This window comes from Peromyscus maniculatus, chromosome 11, assembly GCF_049852395.1.
Source record: "Peromyscus maniculatus bairdii isolate BWxNUB_F1_BW_parent chromosome 11, HU_Pman_BW_mat_3.1, whole genome shotgun sequence".
Lineage (NCBI taxonomy): Eukaryota > Metazoa > Chordata > Mammalia > Rodentia > Cricetidae > Peromyscus > Peromyscus maniculatus.
In genome coordinates, this window is record NC_134862.1 from 49,718,473 (window position 1) to 49,739,608 (window position 21,136).

The 21,136-nt window shown below is 36.4% G+C and overlaps 1 protein-coding gene across 14 annotated transcripts in view; it reads right to left on the bottom strand.

Moving 5' to 3' along the window:
• The window catches only part of LOC102923317 (complement factor H-related protein 1-like), a 256,566-nt gene that overhangs the window by 148,265 nt on the left and 87,165 nt on the right, over positions 1-21,136 (bottom strand). For 10 of the 14 annotated variants that reach the window (XM_076547540.1, XM_076547550.1, XM_076547539.1 and 7 more), the window contains 8 exons: positions 20,905-21,078; positions 19,976-20,161; positions 11,395-11,574; positions 6,745-6,921; positions 4,045-4,221; positions 3,649-3,858; positions 2,855-3,028; positions 2,083-2,259 (listed from right to left, as the gene is read on the bottom strand). In XM_076547540.1, the coding sequence (XP_076403655.1) occupies positions 2,083-2,259; positions 2,855-3,028; positions 3,649-3,858; positions 4,045-4,221; positions 6,745-6,921; positions 11,395-11,574; positions 19,976-20,161; positions 20,905-21,078 (1,455 nt within the window). Of the gene's footprint in view, positions 1-1,393; positions 1,471-2,082; positions 2,260-2,854; positions 3,029-3,648; positions 3,859-4,044; positions 4,222-6,744; positions 6,922-11,394; positions 11,575-19,975; positions 20,162-20,904; positions 21,079-21,136 lie in introns of those variants that run through there. The other 4 variants (XM_076547551.1, XM_076547544.1, XM_076547547.1 and 1 more) reach the window with 3 other exon arrangements.

Consider the following 21,136-nt stretch of genomic DNA (forward strand, 5'->3'; position numbering starts at 1 on the left):
ACAAAAAACCACAGATGTAATCATAACCAACAGAATACAAGAAATGGAAGACAGAATCTCTAGTGTAGAGGATACAATAGAGGAAATAGATTCCTCAGTCAAAGAAAACACCACAGCCAAAAAAGTCATAACACAAAATGTCCAGGATATCTGGGACACCATGAAAAGGCTAAACCTAAGAATAACAGGTATAGAAGAAGGATAAGAATACCAATTCAAGCCAGGAGGTGGTGGCAGACACCTTTAATCCCAGCACGCTGGAGGGAGAACTACACAGAGAAACCCTGTCTCGAGAAAAAAAAAGAATACCAACTCAAAGGCATAGATACATATTCAACAAAATCATGGAAGAAAACTTTCCCAACTTAAAGAAGGAAGTACCTATGAAGATACAAGAAGCTTATAGAACACCAAGTAGACTAGACCCACCAAAAAGTCCCCTCACCACGTAATAATTAAACCACTAAGCATAAAGAATAAAGAAAGAATGTTAAGAGCAGCTAAGGAAAAAGGCCAAGTGACCTATAAAGGCAATCTCATGGGTCTAAAATAGATCCTCTACATATATATTATAGCTATCAGCTTAGTATATTTATGGGACTCCTAACTACGAGAATGAGCGGGTCTCTAACTCTTTTGCCTGCTCCTGGGACTCCTTTGCTCCCGTTAGGTTGTCATGTCCTACATCTGTATCATAGTTTTTGCTTCATCTTTATTATATTTTATTTTGCCATGTTTGATTTTTATCTCCTAGAAGCCTTTTCTTTTCTAATGAGAGACCCAAAGGGAGTTGATCTGGAGAGGAGGGGATATGGGGAAGAACTGGAAGAAGTAAAGGTAGAGGAAACTCTAATCAGGGTATATTGTATGAAAAGGGTATAATTTTACTGCACATTGCTATTAAACAGAAACTAAGATGGGAAAACTGTCTCGGTGCCAACCAATTGATGAATTTATAAAGACAATGTGATGTACTCTTATGTGAAATATAGTTCAGACGTTATAGATAATTTTTATTATTTTAGTTAGAAAAGGGCATTGAATATTGAGAGAAATCAGCCCAACACAGGAATACAAGTCCTTTGTGTTCTTTCTCACACAATAGGAAAAACAACTAAAATTCCTCTTGAATGCCTAACTGTGATTAATACAACTTAGATTTTCTGTTTTGTTTTTGGTTTCACTTTACTTTATTTATGTGTTCCTTCTTTCTCTTAATCCTACAGGTCCTTTGCATATATATTATGGTTTCCAGTTTAGTGCTTTCATGGGATTCCTGAGTGTGGGAATGAGTGGGGCTTGTAGTCTCTATCAGTCTCTTGTCTTTTCTTCAGCTCTTTCCCCTCAGATTGTTTATTTTGTCTCATTCCAATATGATTGTTTTGTTTTTTTATTCCGTAGAAGGCTGTTACTTTTCTGATGAAAAATTTAAAGGGAATTTGTGCAGATGGAACATGAGGTGGGGAGCAACTGGGAGAAATAGACAGAACAAAAAACATAATCAGAATATATTAAGTGAGAAAAAAATCAGTTTTCAACATAAGGAGGAAAACATTGTTTCAAGAATAACATAGGTATAAGAAAATGATGATCAAGCAGAATATCCTAATATTGTAATAAACAAAATATCTTAATATTGTAACTGATAGAGAAAATGAGATATAAACAAGACCTCAGTTGAAAGGTGATTATGTAACAATGTATTTACAAATGTTTATAGCCTACAGCAAAAGTTTTCAAACTGAGTTTGCCCAGAATCCCTAAGGACATTATAGATGACTCAAGGTCTCACATCCAGATGTTTTTTTTCTATTTAAGATCTTTAGAATGAGGTCCCCAGTATTAATTTACATTCATAATATTTGGTCAAAAGATAATGATGATGCTGGCCATGGAACCATACTCAGAAGATCATTACTCTATTAGCCATCAGGTTTTTAATTCCATGCTTTTATTTTAAAAAATAAATAAATTTCATCTTGCTTTTAAAAGCTAACTTTTGCCCACTTTTAAATTTTGCTAGACCTTTTTACTAGTCCTCCAAAACTATAATAAATACATGTTGAAAATGCATCAAACTACCTTTGCATACCACCTCTCCAATCCATTCGCGATTAACACATGTCACAATGTTGGACCCATTCATATGATAAGAAGGTGCACATGTGAATGTCACTTGTTCACCTGACCTATATGAATATTTTTCCTCTTCTTGGGGTATGGCATTTTCAAACCTGGGCAAATTGTCACAATCTGTTACTGAAAGAAAAAAAATACAGGGTTTTTGTTTTCAGGAAATTGTAGGATATACAATGTATGAAGCAATATTTAGGTTCATAGAGACCAATAAATAGTGTAGATTTCCCATAGATTTGACTTAGTTACATTGAAATGTGCCAACTTTATAAAAATAAATAAGGTTGGAATGACATGGGATATAGAATACTGATAGTTATAATTATTGAGGTATTTTCATTTTGCTTCAAATTTTTATCTCATATGAAGCTATGACATATTTCTACTTTCAGGTTCACCAAATGTGAATTAATTATAATTATTATTTAAAAACATTAGAGCATATGTAGTCATGGTGGCATTACTATTAAAACCATCACTGTAGTGATAAGCCTCTTGAACAGAGCCAGTGTTTTCTAGAAGTCTGAGGATGCTGATAGCTCAGGATACATGATGTGAAAATGAAATATAACTATGTTTTACCAGTACTGTGTTTGTCTGCCAGCATCCAGTAAAACCTTCTGATATGCTAGATTTGCAGCTTGCTTTCTATTTGTGCCAAATATAGCTTAAACTAGATAATCTATTACACAAAGAATGAAAAAAAAAAAAACTATACCCATGCAAGTGGGTGGCTGGGACCACTTTCCTCCTACACATTTAATCAATGCTGGTCCATCAATTCCAAAGCCTTCAGCACAATTGTATGTCACCTCTTCTCCATGTTGGTAACTGTCTAGTTCATGAGACACAATACCATGACGGATTGAAGGTGGAGGTCCACAACGAAGTTCTGAAAAATAACACAATGAGAGGAACAGAGTGAAATGATTCCATATTGCACTAATTCAGAAACTCACTCTCATACATCAATTCTATGTACTAGAAGGAAATGTTAACAAGGAAGATGTTCAATCACAGAAGAGGTGGACAGTGCTTCTTAAGACCACCTTCTGTTGCCTTGCATCTGCTAAACTGCTTACACACCAAAAAAGAACTTGACACCAAAATTTCTGAAAAATCATGAGTGGCAAAAGAATAAAAAAAAAAAAGAAAGAATATTCTCAGGAAACCTTCCATATATTGCAGCTGAAACACATTGTTGGGAAAAGACACTGAGGAGTTTAACACCCAGTGGCAAGTCACACACTACAATGCCCATGAGCAGGTGAGGTCGGTAGAGTATGCATCATATTTAAAAAGAGAAATGCAAGAGTAAAACTAGATTTCAAGACAATCAATACAATTAACAAAAGCAGGAGAGATTGAATTATGCAAATAGAAATGTATGGTAAAATATATAATCAATTATATGTGCCAATCTAAATCATTCTTTCTTCTGGTTTTGATGAGAGTAGCTTATTGGTAAAGACTTATTCTAAAACCAGAATTGAATTTTCATGCTGTTCTCACCGACACAACGTGGTGGAACACTCCACTTTCCCATGTTGCAGGTTACCCCGTGTTCCTCAGCCATCCTAAATCCATCCTCACAAACATAGCTGAGTGTAGTGCCATGTTCATGAATTCTGGACTCCACTCTGTCTCTCCTTTCTTCTGACACTCCGGGTAATTTAATAGATCCGTGGTCTATCTCAGGGGGCTGGGAACATGGAATTTTCACTATATGAAGAACAGAAATGAAGTAGTGAAGCATAAATAAAAAATTTACATTGGAAAATAGAAACAGTTTGGATTATGTCTCCACAGTTTTCATGTTAAGCCCTAGTTTTTCAATATTCCCCCTTCACCTGAGTTCTCTTCAGTATTTAAAGAAGGAATGTTGTAGAATAAGTCAGAGCTACTGACCAATGCAGCGTGGTAATGACTGCCACCTTCCATCTCTGCACACCATTTCTTCTGTGTCCTGTATTATGTAATTGTCTTGACAAAGAACAGATACTTTTTCTCCATCCTGGTATTTCACTGTGGTTTTCATCACTTGGGCATTTGGAATCTGTGGTGGAGGAGGGCAGGATTCTTTCTCTGCTCATATAAAACATTGGAAATCAGATTTCTTGACTAACTACAGTATCTTAAATTATTGAAATAATGATTTTCATTAAACAGAAAACTAATTATGACCACATAATAATTATGTATATTTTATACTTTTCACCTTCTGTAGCAATTTAATATCTATTCTTGTCCTCCCTTGAATTGTTCTCATTCATTGTTTTCTAAAGCAGACTTGCAGTATTTTTATAAGACTCATTTCAATTACTTCTAGCCTTTATGATGTTTTAAACTAATTATAAGCTGCAATATATAATTAAGGTTACATAGAGTTTTCTCTAGGGCTGTATATGGATACCTATGAGGGAATCTGTTGGATTAGATGAAAAATCCTGAGATAGCTTTCCAATGGAAGTCATATTTTCATTTAGTTCATACACGAGTGACTTTTCTTATTGTTATGACAGAATATCTGACCAAAGCCACTTAAGAAAGGAAGAAAGTAAGGGTTTAATTTCGCTCATCATGCAGGGAAGTCACGGCAGCCCAAGTGGGGAGCAGCTGCTCACATTGTATCTGTAGTCAGGACACACAGAGAAACTAATGTTTGTCCTTGGATTCCCTTTCCTTTTCATTTATCCCAAGGCCCCTACCCGTGAAATGATGCCACCTATATTTATAGTGATTCTTCTCACCTAGGTTAACCCAAACTAGAAATGTTCTCTCAGTCATGCTCAGAGGTGATTTTCCTAAATGACTGTAGATTCTTTTAAGTAAACAACAAATATATCTATCACAGTTTGATAAATATCTTGGCATTGATTCCTGGTCAGAGTATGGAGTATATTCACAAATGGTTCAAAGTATGTTATTCAAAATTTCAAATACCCTGGATATCCTATTGTCTTTAACTGGTTAGAGATATGAAAACTGATGGTATGCATCCAGGATAACAAATAGTTAGTACTGGCATTAACATCTTTTTAAAAAAGTTTTGTCTAAGTCAATACAAAATCAAGACAGCTCAGATTCATCCCTCTGACTCAAAACACGACAGTATGCTTTATTAGTGATTATTAATATCATTTTTTCTACTATGCTTAAGTATAGTAGAAGAATTACAAATAAATGGATGTTGGTGTAGTACATATATATAACTAGCCATATAGGAAAGAAAAAGAATTACCACCTTTCTTTGTACTATAATGAAAATGATATCAGACATGATAAAACCAGAATCAACTGCAGAACGACATATTTGCACTCCATTACAATACATGCAATAGGTGGATTTCAAAATGGCATGGAAATACTTTCAGTGAATTTTATTCTTTAAGAAATAATTTAAAATATTGAGTGAGGCAGGTATCCAAAATAACAGTGATAAATAAAAATAGGGAAGCAAAAGTAGTGGAATGAACTCTTTGCCTAGTTGTGTGGAATTGGAGGTATCCTATGATTCAGAATTTTCTAAGTAAACAGATTGGTTGTTACAAGAACAAATAAGTTATTAGATTGATAGTACACACAATCATACAGAAATGCATAATGACTAAACATAGGCATAGGAAGGGTACGTCACATCCATTGTGATGAGTAAGGGACCATTAAGACACAGTGATAAATTCATGTTGATTAAATTTGCTTGTGTGTTTTAAACTACAGGTCATTAACAAAGGTAATAGTAATTTCTAAATCATCTTCTCTATTAAAAAGTATTTTTCCAAGATTTGTTATGATACACTGTTTTCATGTATGATAGGATAGTGAATCCTTGAAATCTCAAAAGCATGGTCATCTAAACAAGACCTGTGTAATGGCAATACCAGTTGACATGTCAACATGGATAGGGGAAATCTTACAAGGCCCTTCCCCTACAACAGAGTTTCTCAACCCGTGGGATGTGACACTTTAGGGGTCAAATAACCTTTTCATTGGGTGTCACTTAAGACCTATAGAAAAACAAATACTTATATTATTATTCATAACAGTATCAACATTACCATTATGTAGTAGCCATGAAAACAATTTTATGGTTAGTGATCATCACAACATGAGAGACTGCATTAAAGGGTCACAGCTTTAGGAAAATTGGGAACTACTGCCATAGATGAAGAACTACAGGCAATTAATGGCTATTTTGTGAGGAGAATCAATCTTATGCAGGGATGAGTGAGCCAAGAAATAGGTTATCCAGTCTCAAGTTCTTAGTTCTAATCACATATCCATAGGAGAATCAATAAATGGACTCATCGGGCTGAATTTATATATCCAAGTTTATATATATACATGTATGTGTAGTGTGTGTGTGTGTGTGTGTGTGTGTGTGTGTGTGTGTGTGTGTGTATGCAGAAGAGGTCATGAACTGGACATGAAGTACAAGGGACACAAGAGGTGTTCAAGTAGATGAGGGAGAGGTAAAAATAAAAATGCAGGATTCACATAAGAAAATGTGAAGAAAATTTACTGTGTTTTAATAACTCAAGGACACTACTATCACAGGTGAGAAAGGACTAGAATAACCACTAAAAGACAATGCAAACAAGAGCTTACCTCTACAGTTTGGCTCAGGATCCCACCTTCCATTGATGCAGGTTGAGTGTTTATGCTCCTTCTTTCCTCTACATTTGTAACTCATGCTAAAGTTATGATTAAATTCTTTCTTATTGGGTTGAATTCCATTCACACCAGTTACCTTTGGTGCTTTACACTTCTCCAGTTGATCTGTTGCTATGTGAAAATAATTCCAGGAAAAATAAAAACAATTACAAGAAGTGAGCTAGCTGCTGTATCAAAATAGCTATATGGTCAAATGAAACTATTATTTATGCCTATAAATTCTGTCAATTAACATGCTAAAGTGACCACACAGAGTGGCCTATGGTGAGAGAACTAGATCTCATGTCCAGTTTTGTACATCTCAGAGAGTTTGTGTTGTGAAGTGATTTGTGTACTTGGCAACTGCAAATACATAGAAAATCAGTGTCTCAGATGCTCTACATAGGAAATGATTATGAAATGACCAAACTTGTTGCTCTCCCTTATCTTAATTCTAGTCCATGATGTTAAAAATATTAAAATGAAAAATGAGCAGATAGATTATAAAAAGTTTACTAGTTTGAATATCCTTTTTGATAGATGTGTTATTAAAAAATCTAGATATATTGTGTATAAAACAATTGTTTCAAAGCAAGAATTTGTAAAAGATATTATATGCTTGTAGTCACCATTTGCATTAGGAGGAAGAACTGGCTTTGAGTAAGAGTCTATAAGAAGTTATTTCCTATGCTAGATCATCCTATAATATAACAATACTGTGTCATATTAATAAAACTGTTTGGCTGTGTTATGACTTAAGTAAGGGATATATATATATATATATATATATATATATATATATATATATACCTTTTAATGCATTATGTTTTATAATTACTAACTGAAGATCAAAATTCTTTTTGAATCTGACAAAATTTCAGTATAGGTCCTGGATAACATTTGTTAATAATTTGAAATGTAGAGTGAAATGTGAATGGATAGAATAAATAAAAGAAAGTGATTAGTCAAAGTACTATAACTTTCATCTAAAACAATACTTAAAATATTGACCAGAGTAATTCAAGAATTCAAGACACCTGAGAATTAGGCCCTTCCTTACAATTGGTTCACAGGAAGATGAAAGTTATAAAGGTAAGTGAAGAAAGACCAATAGTCACAGGGGCATGGTGACTGTGTGATTGATTTGTTTCATAAGAATCTCTTATTGGTCAAGAGAAAGCTAAAGATATGGATCAGGGTAAGAATGTATAATGTCAGGATAAAAATGTTTGTACTGTAAGCTTAATGTTGTAGCACAGCTTATGATAACTGAAGAGGGTCATATGAAGGTCTCTACAGGCAGATCAACCATCAGAACAAAACTCAGAACTCTGAACAAATAATAAAACATAACTTTGTAACAGAATGAAAAATTGTTTTCATTTGTGAAATGTCTGACTTTTCATCCATATAAAATTATTTGTTAAACAGTTTTAAACAGTCATTGTGAATAGACTTTAAAGTACTGAAGTAGACATCTGAAAAAAAAAACGTGTTTGCTTAGCAAAAATGTAATGATTAATTATAGAAGCACTGATTTACATGGCAAACTGTTTTTGAATAGGTCAGTCTTCAGTGTCTGGAGAACATATCACTAAACAACACAGGTATAAGTACCCTTTCCAAAGGAGCTCCATGTTTCTCTGGCATTAACCAACACTAAAATTCCAATGAAGAGTAAATTCTGGGTATCAAGGACCATTCTGAAGTAATGACCCATGAATACTATAAGAAAAACCCCAGTTTTAGAAAAAAGTGAATGTAGGCACCAAGATAATTTTAGTTATTTATTAAAGATGCAGTCATTCATACCTAATAGACAGACAGTCCTCGAAGGCTCAGAGATCTGCAAATATGGCATTTGAAATGTTTAAAAGTTTTTTTTTGTGATAGAGTGACATTCTAGCTCGTGGCAGCACCTTTATTTCTTCCAAAGAAGATAGATGGGCACAGAAGAACTTCTACCCAGAACTTGCTCCAGAGTGGTAGCACCAACCACTGAGCAAAAACTGCCTTTCACCTCAAGTACTGCCTTTTATCTGGACTTTTGCCAGGGCCTTCTTCAGACTAAGGAATACAGGACTCTTGGAAATCCATTGCTTTGCTTTTGCCTAGACAAAGTAGGCTGGTCCTCCACACAAGCTACTACCCCATAACTGTTGGATCTTCTGAGGCCTGGCAGGCCTAGATCTGGTAGCTGAAGACTGATGTTGTCACCCTGAGACCTCTGCCCTCAACAACCATGGAGGACCCTGGAGTGACTGACTGTCTAAGTAGGTAGCAAGTAAGTCTCTGTGACTTTAAATCACTAACTCAGGTAAAATTTATCCTTCTCAGATCTTTAATGTCATTTGACAGCCAGGCTTTGTCAGTTCAACAGCAACAACCAAGGGTTCAGCTGGCTTTTCGGTTCTCTATGTAAAATTCACAGGCCTCATTCTTTTAGAGCTAATACCAAGTCTAGACACAGTTCACCTTAGTACCAGACTCAAAAAGGGATAAACTTACTTTATAATGACTGCTCTCTGGTGAATTAGATGAAAAGAAGTTGCTTTAAGCTTTGTTTATGTGAAAATGGGAAATCTGCCTCACTTCCTCTTTTTTTTTTTTTTTTAACTTATCCTTCTTAGATCTGATGATGTTTGATGACCAGGGTACTAATGTATATTTTGCCAACTAACAGCTCTCTTCCACAATCTCAAGTCTACAAGAACTTGGTAGCTCATTATTAAGTTTCCTGTTAAAAATACAGACAAGTACCTCATTCATAGACTTCATGGTACAGGATAAACTGGTTTCAGATGTAATTTCAGAGGTTCAGAGTTTTAACATTGATAAATACAGTTTTGATAAACTGATAGAGCACTGACTACAAACAGACTTGCGAGTCCATAATTTTCTCTGGACTTTACTGATCCCAGATTTTAGAGACAGGTTAGCATTAGAGAGGGTATGGAAGCGTCCCTCCTCCTCCTTCACTCACTCAACCACTTCCATTCAGTGAATTTCCTCTCATTATAGATTTAAGGATGTGTTTCATTAGGCTGAAAACAGGCCCTAGAAAATGTTCATACCTTTTAACCAAAAGCCATAGCTTTTGCTATGACACCAAGATGTAAATATGTTCCACATGTTTTACAAACACTGGCAGGTTCCTGCACAGATCTACCCCTCCTGCCAGACTTGTGCCAAGGCCAAACCCTCAAAGGCCCTCCAGATACATCATCAGCCACTATACCAGCTGAAGAAATGAACTGGGAAAATGCTCGCAGGTTAACTTCACCCACATGCCAACTCATAAAAACTTATCTCTTAATTCATTGACATTTTTACAGTAAGGATAGAGTCATTTCCCACATTCAAAGAAACAGAAGATGTAATGGCTCCTGTACTTCTGGAACACATCATCTCCCATTTTGGCATGCCTCTTCCCACCCAAGCTCCTGGAATATCACTGCTGGTGCCACCACTCCAGACTCAAAAGCATATTTGCTCTTTCACCTGACTCAACCACCCTTGTCTCTTCTGTACAAGCAGGACACTTTTCCATCCCATTCTTTCTGGCAGTTATCGCTCTTCCCATGGCTAGCCCTGCTCATGAGACCAATAATAACAGTAAATTTTTTCTGAGCACCCTGTCTTCTCAGTTCCCTCAAGGAACAGATACCTGAGGTCTCCACAATGGCAGCTAACAGAATGCTTCTTCACTAAAACTTTCTGCTGTGTGTGACCCAAACCCCAACTTCCCCCTCCCTACTTCATACCAAAATTAGCAGGAAGTAGTATTGAGAATTTTGCACCCTATTTCCCCCCCATTTGCTAATCATAACTCACCTTCTTATAATAATCAAAAAAAGAGTAACGTTAGCATTCAGACCTGCCCCCGGGGACCTGCCCAGCATCCTGATATCATCTTATATAAAGTCCTCTTTAAGAGAAAACCCCTCCCCTTCTCTCTCTTCCTTCTTTTCCCTCTTCCTCCCTCCCTTTCATGAGGTAGCACAGCCTCCTCCCTTCCTTTTCTTCCCTTTTCTCTTTCTCTTTTCCATATTCTCCCTCCCTTTCCCCCTTATTAAAACTTTCCATGTGGATGCCACTTCTGCATGGTGTGAGTGGCTTTCTGCCATGCCCCCTTGGCCACTGCCTGCTGTGTCTGCATGGTGTATCCCCTTTACCTGCTGTGGAGCACCTTGGCTCCACCCACCAAGGCCTCGTTGTGGACATTTTTCAACAATAACAGAGAGTGCCATAGAGTAACAGCAATGGTATTTTGTAACATTGTGATATCTTCTTGGGTATTATTATTTACATTTAGTCACAAGAAAATTCATAACCAACAACTAGATTTAACTTAAGGTAAACAACCTTTTATAGATTATATTAATAATTTTCATTCATCTGTAGACACACATTAAATTATAAACAATAATAGTTTGGATTTATATTATCTAAGACTAGATTTTTCCAAGAAGATTTCTAAATACAAATACATACACACACACACACACACACACACACACACACACACACACACACACATAGAAATATTTCTGCAATAAAAATATTACACTTCATTAAGTATCAATTCGAGGCATATAATCTTACCAACACACTGAGGAAGCTGGGTCCACCTTCCTCTCATGCATGAAACTGACATATGTCCAATCATTGTGAAGTTTTCTGTACAGTTGAACTCCACTGAATCTCCATGATGGTAAGGAGGGACAAAAAACTGGACAGAGCCATGCTCAATTTCAGGAATGTCTCCACATGTACTCTCCTCCTCTGCAGAAAGATGTTTCACAAATGTGTATCTGTGGTGATATTTTATTTGTACTGAAATGTTATTTTAATTTTATGTTAATAAATAAAGTTGCCCTGGGGTCAGAGCTATTAGAGCCATAGTAAGAGCGTGGTGGTTAGAAGAGCTAGGTAGATTTCTGTGTGTTCAGGGATACAGCCAGTATTGGAGACATACGCCTTTAAGACCTGGAGGGCGGTACTTACAGGCAGTGATGAGACAGTCATGTGGTTGGGTTTGCAACCAATGAGAAGGCAGAACAGAAAGATTATTTTAAACAGGGACACAGGAAGTACCTCCCTCTCTCGGGGAAGCTAGGAGCACTGCAGGAGGTAAGATTTTATCTTTGAGCTCTGACCTCTCGGCTTTTCTCTTTTACCTTGGCTCGGTGTTTCTTATTTTAATAATACGATTGGTTACATCTACATCTGGCGCCCAACGTGACAAGAATCCATTAAAAACTGCTTGGGGCCGGCTCCCTAGCCCGAGCAGCCGGCTCCCTAGCCGGAGCAGCCAGCTCCCTAGCCCCGGCCCAGGTCTGCTTGGGCTCAGGCTGGACTGTGAGCTGCTTGCTTAAAGCCAGTGCTACAAACAGCTCAGGCCTGCCCTGCTAAACAGGGCCCCTGCCTGTAAAGCCAAGCCTTGACTAGGCTCAAGAGGGAACAAGTGGCTGGCTTTAAGCTTTAGCCGGCTACCCCTTCGCTTTCACTTTCACTTTCACTTTCACTTTCACTTTCACTTTCGCTTTCGCTTTTGCTTTCTCTCTTGCTTTCTCTCTGTCTCTCTGTTTCTCTCTCTCTCTCTCTCTCTCTCTCTCTCTCTCTCTCTCTCTCTCTGGATTTACACCTAGGACTCTAGGTGGCTGTTTTGAAATTCGCTCGAATTTCTACTGTTCTACGCAGATTTGGTAAGTCATAAAGGAAACTATTTAAAAGACAAATTTTTTCCACATTTAAAAAAATGGGTTTCCTGTGTACATTGGAAGAAAATTGGGTTTTGTTTGAAATTTTAGGCAGTCTGACAATGGAACAACTATATGAAAAGATTAGTATTATGGGAATTATGCAGTTAATCACCATGCTTATTCTCATTTTACTATTTAAAAAGATAGTCGATTTAAGTGCCAGGATAACAGCTTTAGAAAAACCTGTTAATTTTAACAGTGAAGTTGGTTCAAGTTTGGATCATAAGGTTACAGAAAGAAAGCCTGTTTTCACACAATCATCCTTAATTTATCCTGTAACCGTACAGCAGATGCCTGATCAAATGGCTACACAAAATATCTGGGCTCCAATTGAACTGATGGATTTTAAAAGGTTTAAGGAGGCAATAGTATCTTATGGCATGCATTCCCCATATGTAAAGCAAATGTTAAACTCTTGGTCAACATATAATAGGATTATACCACAGGACTGGCGGGACCTTGCACAAGCTGTTCTGGAACCCAGCCAGAGAATTCAATTTCTGACTTGGTTTAAGGAGGAAGCTAGAAACGTAGAAACACAATGGAGGGATAAAGGAATACAAGTTTGTCAGGATCAGCTTATTGGAGAAGGCCAATATGCTTCAATACAAACACAATGTTTATATGATGTTCAAACCGTAATTTTATGTCGAATGGCAGCCTTGAATGCATGGGACAGAGTTGATGAACCAGGAAAAAAACATGAGTCATTCACAAAGGTTATGCAAGGCCCTAAAGAATCTTTCACAGATTTTTTAGAAAGACTGGCTTCAGCAGTAAACAGAATGGTCTCAGGATCAGAAGCTAGTAAGGCAATAATTGAAGCTTTGGCATTTGAGAATGCGAATGCAGCATGCAAAAGGATAATCAGGCCATTAAGGGCAAGATCTGCACCTTTGGAAGATTGGATTAGAGAAACAATTAATGTTGAGGTTGATGAGCATGATACGTGGGTAGGAGAAGTAATTTCAAAAGGTTTGAGGAGTGTTAGATGTTTTGGGTGTGGAAAGCAAGGACATTTTAAAAGGGACTGTAAACAGGTCAATCCTAGAAGCAATGTTTCTTCAAGGAACAATGGCAACAGAATGCCCCTTCCTTCTGGAGTATGCAGAAGGTGCGGTAAGGGAAAACACTGGACCAATGAATGTAGATCAACAAAGGACAGACAGGGTAATCCTTTGCCTCAGTTTTCGGGAAACTCCCGGAGGGGCCTCATGCAGGCCCCCATAGCAAAACCAGTTCAAACCTTTCCTGCAGCTGTAGAGGAAATCCCTGCTCTGAGCGATTAAATAACCAAATGCCTATTGGAATAAATCATGCTGGTCAGGATGATGAAAAAGAGAGAATAGAAAATTCAGGAGAAAACATAAAGAAAATTTTTTGGCAAACTTCTATTAATGAACAGAGACCAAAATTAACGATAAAAATAAATGGTGTTTTGTTGTCTGGTCTGGTAGACACAGGTGCGGACATTACCATAATTGCACCAGAATTTTGGCATCCAGCTTGGCCTCTTCAGGAGGTAAACGTTCAACTGTTAGGAATTGGGACATTATCTGGAGTGAAACAGAGTGCAAGATGGCTGGAATGTATAGGTCCAGAAGGACAGAGAGGAAAATTAAAACCATATGTCGCTAACATAGCTATGAACCTGTGGGGTCGAGACTTGTTGCAACAATGGAATACTCAGATTAAAATCCCTCCAATCTCAGAAACAAATCATAAACTAGCACATGTTTCTGAGAGAAATATTAGAAGGCATTATTTTGAGTGGTCACCAGCCATCCATATTATACAAGAACAGGGCACAACAACTGATAATCTTCCAAAAATACCAACAGCTCTACCTTTAAAATGGTTAACAGACAAGCCTGTATGGGTTCAGCAATGGCCTTTAACAACAGAGAAACTCCAGGCTTTAGAAGAGCTGGTAGAAGAACAGTTAAATGCTCAGCATATTGAACAGTCAACCAGCCCTTGGAATTCTCCTGTATTTGTTATTAAAAAGAAATCTGGTAAATGGAGAATGGTAACAGACCTTAGAGCAATTAACAAAGTAATTCAGCCGATGGGCTCTCTACAATCTGGAATTCCTTTGCCTACTCTGTTACCAAAAGGATGGCCTCTAATAGTTATTGATTTAAAAGACTGTTTCTTTTCAATACCCTTACAAGAAAAGGACAAAGAAAGATTTGCTTTCACAGTGCCTACTTATAATAATTCTCAACCGGTTAAAAGATTTCAATGGAGGGTCCTCCCACAGGGAATGTTAAATAGCCCAACTCTGTGTCAATATTTTGTACAACAGCCATTGGAAGTGATACGTAAAAAATTTCCTAAATCTATAATTTATCATTATATGGATGATATTTTACTAGCTGACTCAAATGCAGATACTTTAGAAAGAATGTTTGAAGAAGTAAAGAAAATTTTGCCTTGCTGGGGATTACAAATTGCTCCTGAAAAAATACAAAGAGGAGATTCTATTAATTATTTAGGATATAAAATAGAGCTACAAAAAATTAGACCCCAAAAGGTGCAAATTAGGAGAGATAGACTACAGACTCTTAATGACTTTCAAAGATTATTTGGAGATATTTCTCATCTACGAACTATTGTTGGGGTAAAAAATGATGAACTGACTAATTTGTTCAAAACCTTAGAAGGTGACAAGGACTTAAATAGTCCAAGAGAATTATCACCTGAAGCTGAGAAAGAATTGGCCTTGGTAGAAAAGAAAGTACATGAAGGGCACGTGGATCGTATTGATCCAAAGCTGGATTGCATTTTGGTTATTTTACCTTCTAGGCATTCCCCTACTGGAATATTAATGCAGAGGGAAGATATTATATTGGAATGGATATTTTTACCAAATAAACCAAATAAAAAATTAAAAACTTATGGGGAAAAAATCTCTGACTTGATTTGGAAAGGAAAATTGAGACTTCGTCAATTAGCAGGAATAGACCCAGCAGAAATTGTCGTACCTTTAACTAAGGAGGACATTGAAAAATTATGGACAGAAAGTGAACCTTGGCAAAGAGCTTGCAGTAATTTTTTGGGAGAAATTAACAGCAAATATCCCAAAAGCAACAGAATTGATTTTATAAAGAGAGCTGATTGGATCTTGCCTCGAATTGTACGGCAAAAACCCATATCTGGAGTTCGTACATTTTATACAGATGCCAACAAACAAGGAAAGGCAGGTTACAAATCAGAAAATTTAAGTAAAGTGGTACAAAGTCCTTATAATTCAGTGCAAAAATCAGAATTGTATGCTATTCTGTTGGTATTAATGGATTTTTCAGAACCTCTCAACATAGTAACTGACTCTCAGTATGCTGAAAGAGTGGTATTACATATTGAGACTGCAGAATTTATCCCTGATGCTTCAGAATTAACTTCACTATTTATTCAATTACAAGATACAATCAGGAAAAGGAGTCATCCTTTATATATAACTCACATCCGATCTCATACTGGTCTGCCAGGCCCTTTAGCACAAGGCAATGATGAGATTGATAAATTATTGGTAGGAAATGTGCTGGAGGCCTCAGAATTTCATAAAAAACATCATGTCAATAGTAAAGGTTTAAAAAAGGATTTTTCCATAACCTGGCAACAAGCCAAAGAAATAGTAAAGAAATGTCCTACTTGTTCCTTCTATAATCAAACGCCATTACCAGCAGGATGTAACCCAAAGGGTACTCAGAGGAATGAAATCTGGCAGATGGATGTGTTTCACTTTGCAGAATTTGGAAAACTGAAATATGTACACCACACTATCGATACTTATTCAGGATTTCAATGGGCAACTGCTTTGAGTTCTGAAAAAGCTGATTCTGTAATCACTCATTTGCTAGAAGTTATGGCCATCATGGGTATACCTGCACAAATCAAAACTGACAATGCTCCATCATATGTCTCTGTTAAAATGAAACAGTTTTTTGCTTATTACAATATAAAGCATATTACAGGTATACCACATAATCCTACAGGTCAAGCAGTTATAGAAAGGTCAAACAGAACTCTAAAGGATATGCTAAATAAACAGAAAGGAGTAACAAAAACCCCCAGAAATAGACTGCATAATGCTCTATTAACTTTGAATTTTCTGAATGCCAATGAGAAAGGAACAACAGCTGCAGAGAGACATTGGGTAATAGAAAAAACTACAGAATTAAATCAGCCTATATACTTTAAGGATGTGCTGACCTCAGAATGGAAGCCAGGGTATGTATTACGTTGGGGACGAGGTTTTGCTTTTGTTTCTATAGGAGAAGATAAGCTGTGGGTACCATCAAAATTGATAAAGGTTCGATTTGAACAAGAGAAACCTCTTAATTAGAGGAGGTGATAGTTCATCAACCAGCATGAACATCCAATTTAAACTAACTTGTACCTGTAACACATGTCTTTTCATTTAATCAGATAATAACTTGCCAAAAAGGAACATCCCCAAAATTAGTCTTGGGGGAAGGTTTTTGTTTTTGTCTTTTAGGAGAATGAAGGTTAAGGAATCTGAAGGACACAAGACAAATGAGACAACTGAAGAAAAGGGACAAATCATCTATCCCAGGAAACAGAGTATATTGGAGTATATGGCATATGGGTATATATTATCTAAAAAATTTTATGTCTTCTTAAATGTTTGTTTCTGCTTTTCTCTAAAGATTTAACACTATTGGTTTTCTAATAGTCCCAGTTCAATTAAAATTTAAAGCTGACTTTGGAGTTGGAGAATGGCTCTCTCCTTCTTTAAACTCAAGCATGTTGTTAAAATGAAAATACAAACTCCCTGTATCATGACAGAATAAAAGAGCCATTTTCTGCTATGGGACAGGACAAAAGCCAAATTAATTAAGGGACTATTCTATGACTAATCTCAACTCTTTGATTCTATTCTGATTCTTTAAACTTTTCTTAAAGTATAAATTTTATATCAAAATTTACAAGATTAATATATATATACATTTTAAACTTTGTTAAGATATGAATGGTCATATAGAGTACTAACTAATTCTAGAAAAAAGGCTTCAGTTAGCTGCATATATATGTCTTTGTGTTCGAGTCTCTTATCAGTTTTCTGCAGGAAATCACGGCCAGGCCTAACATCAACTGAAGTCTCCGGAAAGAAGATGGGGCCCCACAACAACAACAACAACAACAATTCCACGTGGACAATAATAATATCACTAAGCTGACAAACATCATCTACAGATCAGCTTTGAACTACAAGGTGCTCAGAACAATTTTGAGATGACTAGCTGAGATGATCCAGTCTCAAAGACTACTTGAATAAGGACTTGAGATAAACCCTGAACTTTGGCTTTATACACAGACTGGATAATAATGAAGGATATAGTTACCTTTCCTAGAATTTGACAATTAACCTAAATTTTTCTTTCAGGATAAAGATAACTTCACCCATACCCAGCAGGAAGCAATTTTAAGAATATGACACCCACATTGCCAAAGAAGTGGTGTGGGGCGGGTGGTTTTTTGGTTCTTTTAATGGGTTTTGGGTCTGGGATAATTTTCATTGTTTAGGGGGGTTGGTTACAAGTTGTCAAGGGTTAGGAAAAAGGCTAAGCAAAGGAGATTAGATTTAAGGTTCTTGTTTTTTTTTTTAAAAAAAAAAAAAAGAAAAAAAAAGAAAGAAAGAAAGAAAAGAAAAGAAAAAGATAGTTACTAGTTTTAAATACTTTACATTATTACCAACTATTAGGATATAAAGAAATGAAAGTTAGTAATTAGACATTACAATAGAAATTGTAGTCATATTAAATATGTTTTAAAAATTGAGCAGATATATTTTAGACAGGTCATCTTCAAACCCTTCAGAGATCTACAGAATATGGCATTTAAAATGTTTTAATAACTTAGAAATTTTTCTTTTTTGAGACATGTCGGCTCCTGGCAGTATCAATCTACTTCAGAGAAAATATGGGCATTGAAGAAACTGCATATGGAGTTAACTTTCATTGTGGCAAAAGTTAGCCACTGGACAACAAAGTATCCTCGTATCAACAGGACAAAATGGACAGACAGAACACGAAACAAAGGACTACCGATTCCTGCCAAAACAAGTGTGGTTATGGCTTTATCAGAAGGCATCTTCTGAGGCCAGGACAATATGGCACCATCCCTGAAGTGGCCTTCACAATCTGGAAAAGGTACAGTGCCCTTTTCTTTGAAGGCAGCTGAACAGGCAGTGGGCCGATGGCTTCTGTTGTGCAATGGAACAGCAACTGAAAGCTCACGCCTCTCAATAGTAGACTGGCATTTAATAGAGGGATGTGGAGAAGGGCATGCTTAGATGAAGCCATATATACACAGCCAAGAAGAATGGACAGCTGAATTCAAAAACCATCAACAATTTCCAGAATTTAAAATCCTGAATCATCATGACACTAGTGGAATTCAGGTGTTTCTGGTACATGGACTGCTCTCACCCAAATGGAGGTTGAACTGTTGACCTTGTGTACAACCTACTTCACAAATGAGTCTGTCAGATACCATAAGCCTATAGGCTGAAGATGATGCCCCAACACTGTGGAGAAACCTCAGGTGACTGTCCAGGCAGCTGGCTGTTTCTGTCAACTCACAAAATTTTTGGAAGTTGCTTTTGTGCACTTCCTGTTTTTATTTTTGTTAGCTAATATTATTTCCTTCTTGGGTCTCTGAGGGAGTTGAAGATTAGTTAGTTATAGTTGAAGATTAATTAGGATAGAAAGTGAATTAGATACATTTTGAACTTACTAAAATAGGATAGATAAGGGAATTATTTTCTCTGATATGTCAAATACAAATGGACTAGACATCGTTTAGGTATTTGTTACTTGTATATATTGTATATAGTTATTGTACTTTTGTATATAGTTTTTCTTTTGTTAGTTATAACCTTTTGCCTTTTTTCTTTTTATTAAAATAAAAAAGGGGAAATGTGGTGATATTTTATTTGTACTGAAATGTTATTTTAATTTTATGTTAATAAATAAAGTTGCCCTGGGGTCAGAGCTATTAGAGCCATAGTGAGAGCGTGGTGGTTAGAAGAGCTAGGTAGATTTCTGTGTGTTCAGGGATACAGCCAGTATTGGAGACATACGCCTTTAAGACTTGGAGGGCGGTACTTACAGGCAGTGATGAGGCAGTCATGTGGTTGGGTTTACAACCAATGAGAAGGCAGAACAGAAAGATTATTTAAACAGGGACACAGGAAGTACCTCCCTCTCTCGGGGAAGCTAGGAGCACTGCAGGAGGTAAGATTTTATCTCTGAGCTCTGACCTCTCGGCTTTTCTCTTTTACCTTGGCTCGGTGTTTCTTATTTTAATAATACGATTGGTTACATCTACATGTATCTATGGTTAAAGCATCACATGCAATACAAAACAGAGTCTAAGTATTAAATTTTTATTACCAACACACATCGGCAATGTTGTCCAGTTCCCATCAACACACTGGATCTTACTGGGTCCCTTCAAGAGAAATCCAGGCTTGCAATCATATTTCACCACTTCATCATGGCCATATTCTTCTTTCTTTGTTCCCTTAGCTTCCCCATTGAGGAGTTTAGGAGGTTGGTCACATGGTCCTACTTTATCTACTGTGGAAATATTATGTAACTATAAATGAAAATGTCCATCTTGAAGTCTAAAAATCTAGTAGATAAAAATTCTTTTAAGAATTTATTCACCATATCACTTTTTATGACATTTTACTAAATCAATAGTATTTACACTAGACTGACATTTCACAGTTTGTAATATGTCTATTGAACTAGCACTGAAAGCATATTGAAGGTGTTACAGTGTGTGGCAAACCTAATACCTTGAAAATGCAGGAACCCAGTCAGCAATTGTAGTTGTGTCAATTATAGTGATTTTCACACTCCCTGAATATGTTTAACATACAGGTATCAATTGGTAAAAAATGTTGGCACTGTAGAAAACATCTCTGATTAATGTGTTTTAATTTTTTAATAAATGCTAATGAATTAATCAAAATCTGCTTTCATACAGTTTAGACATTCTCTATGCAATGTGAGGAAATGCTTATGCTGTAAAAATGCCAGTATAAATGGTAATACAGACAAAATGAGAGACGTCTTTGTACTCTCAACCATCATGTCTGCATGCTTAAACACACTGATAACATATTTTATGCTAGCCTGGGTTTAACCTTGTAAATCAGTGACTGTGTATTAGCCACACAACCTGCAGCTTCATCATGGCTGTCTATATATCTGGATATGTTTAAGATTATGAACACAATGTAAGACTAGGGGATATTAGGAGAAGGAAAATAAACTTCTGATTTTCATTCACCAAATGTAAAACAGATACTGACCTTTACATGTTGGGAAACTAGGAGACCATCCAAAGTGGTAGCATTGCACTGAATCTGGTCCAACTCTGTGTCCTTGTTGGCAAGAAAATTTTAACAAATCTCCAACATTATATTTGTCATTCCTGGGATTGACGAATAAGTGTGGTGATAGTAAGGGGATGCTGCATTCTCTTTCTTGAAAAATAAAATAATTAGAGAATACATTTAATCATTGAGAAGTAGTTTTATCTCT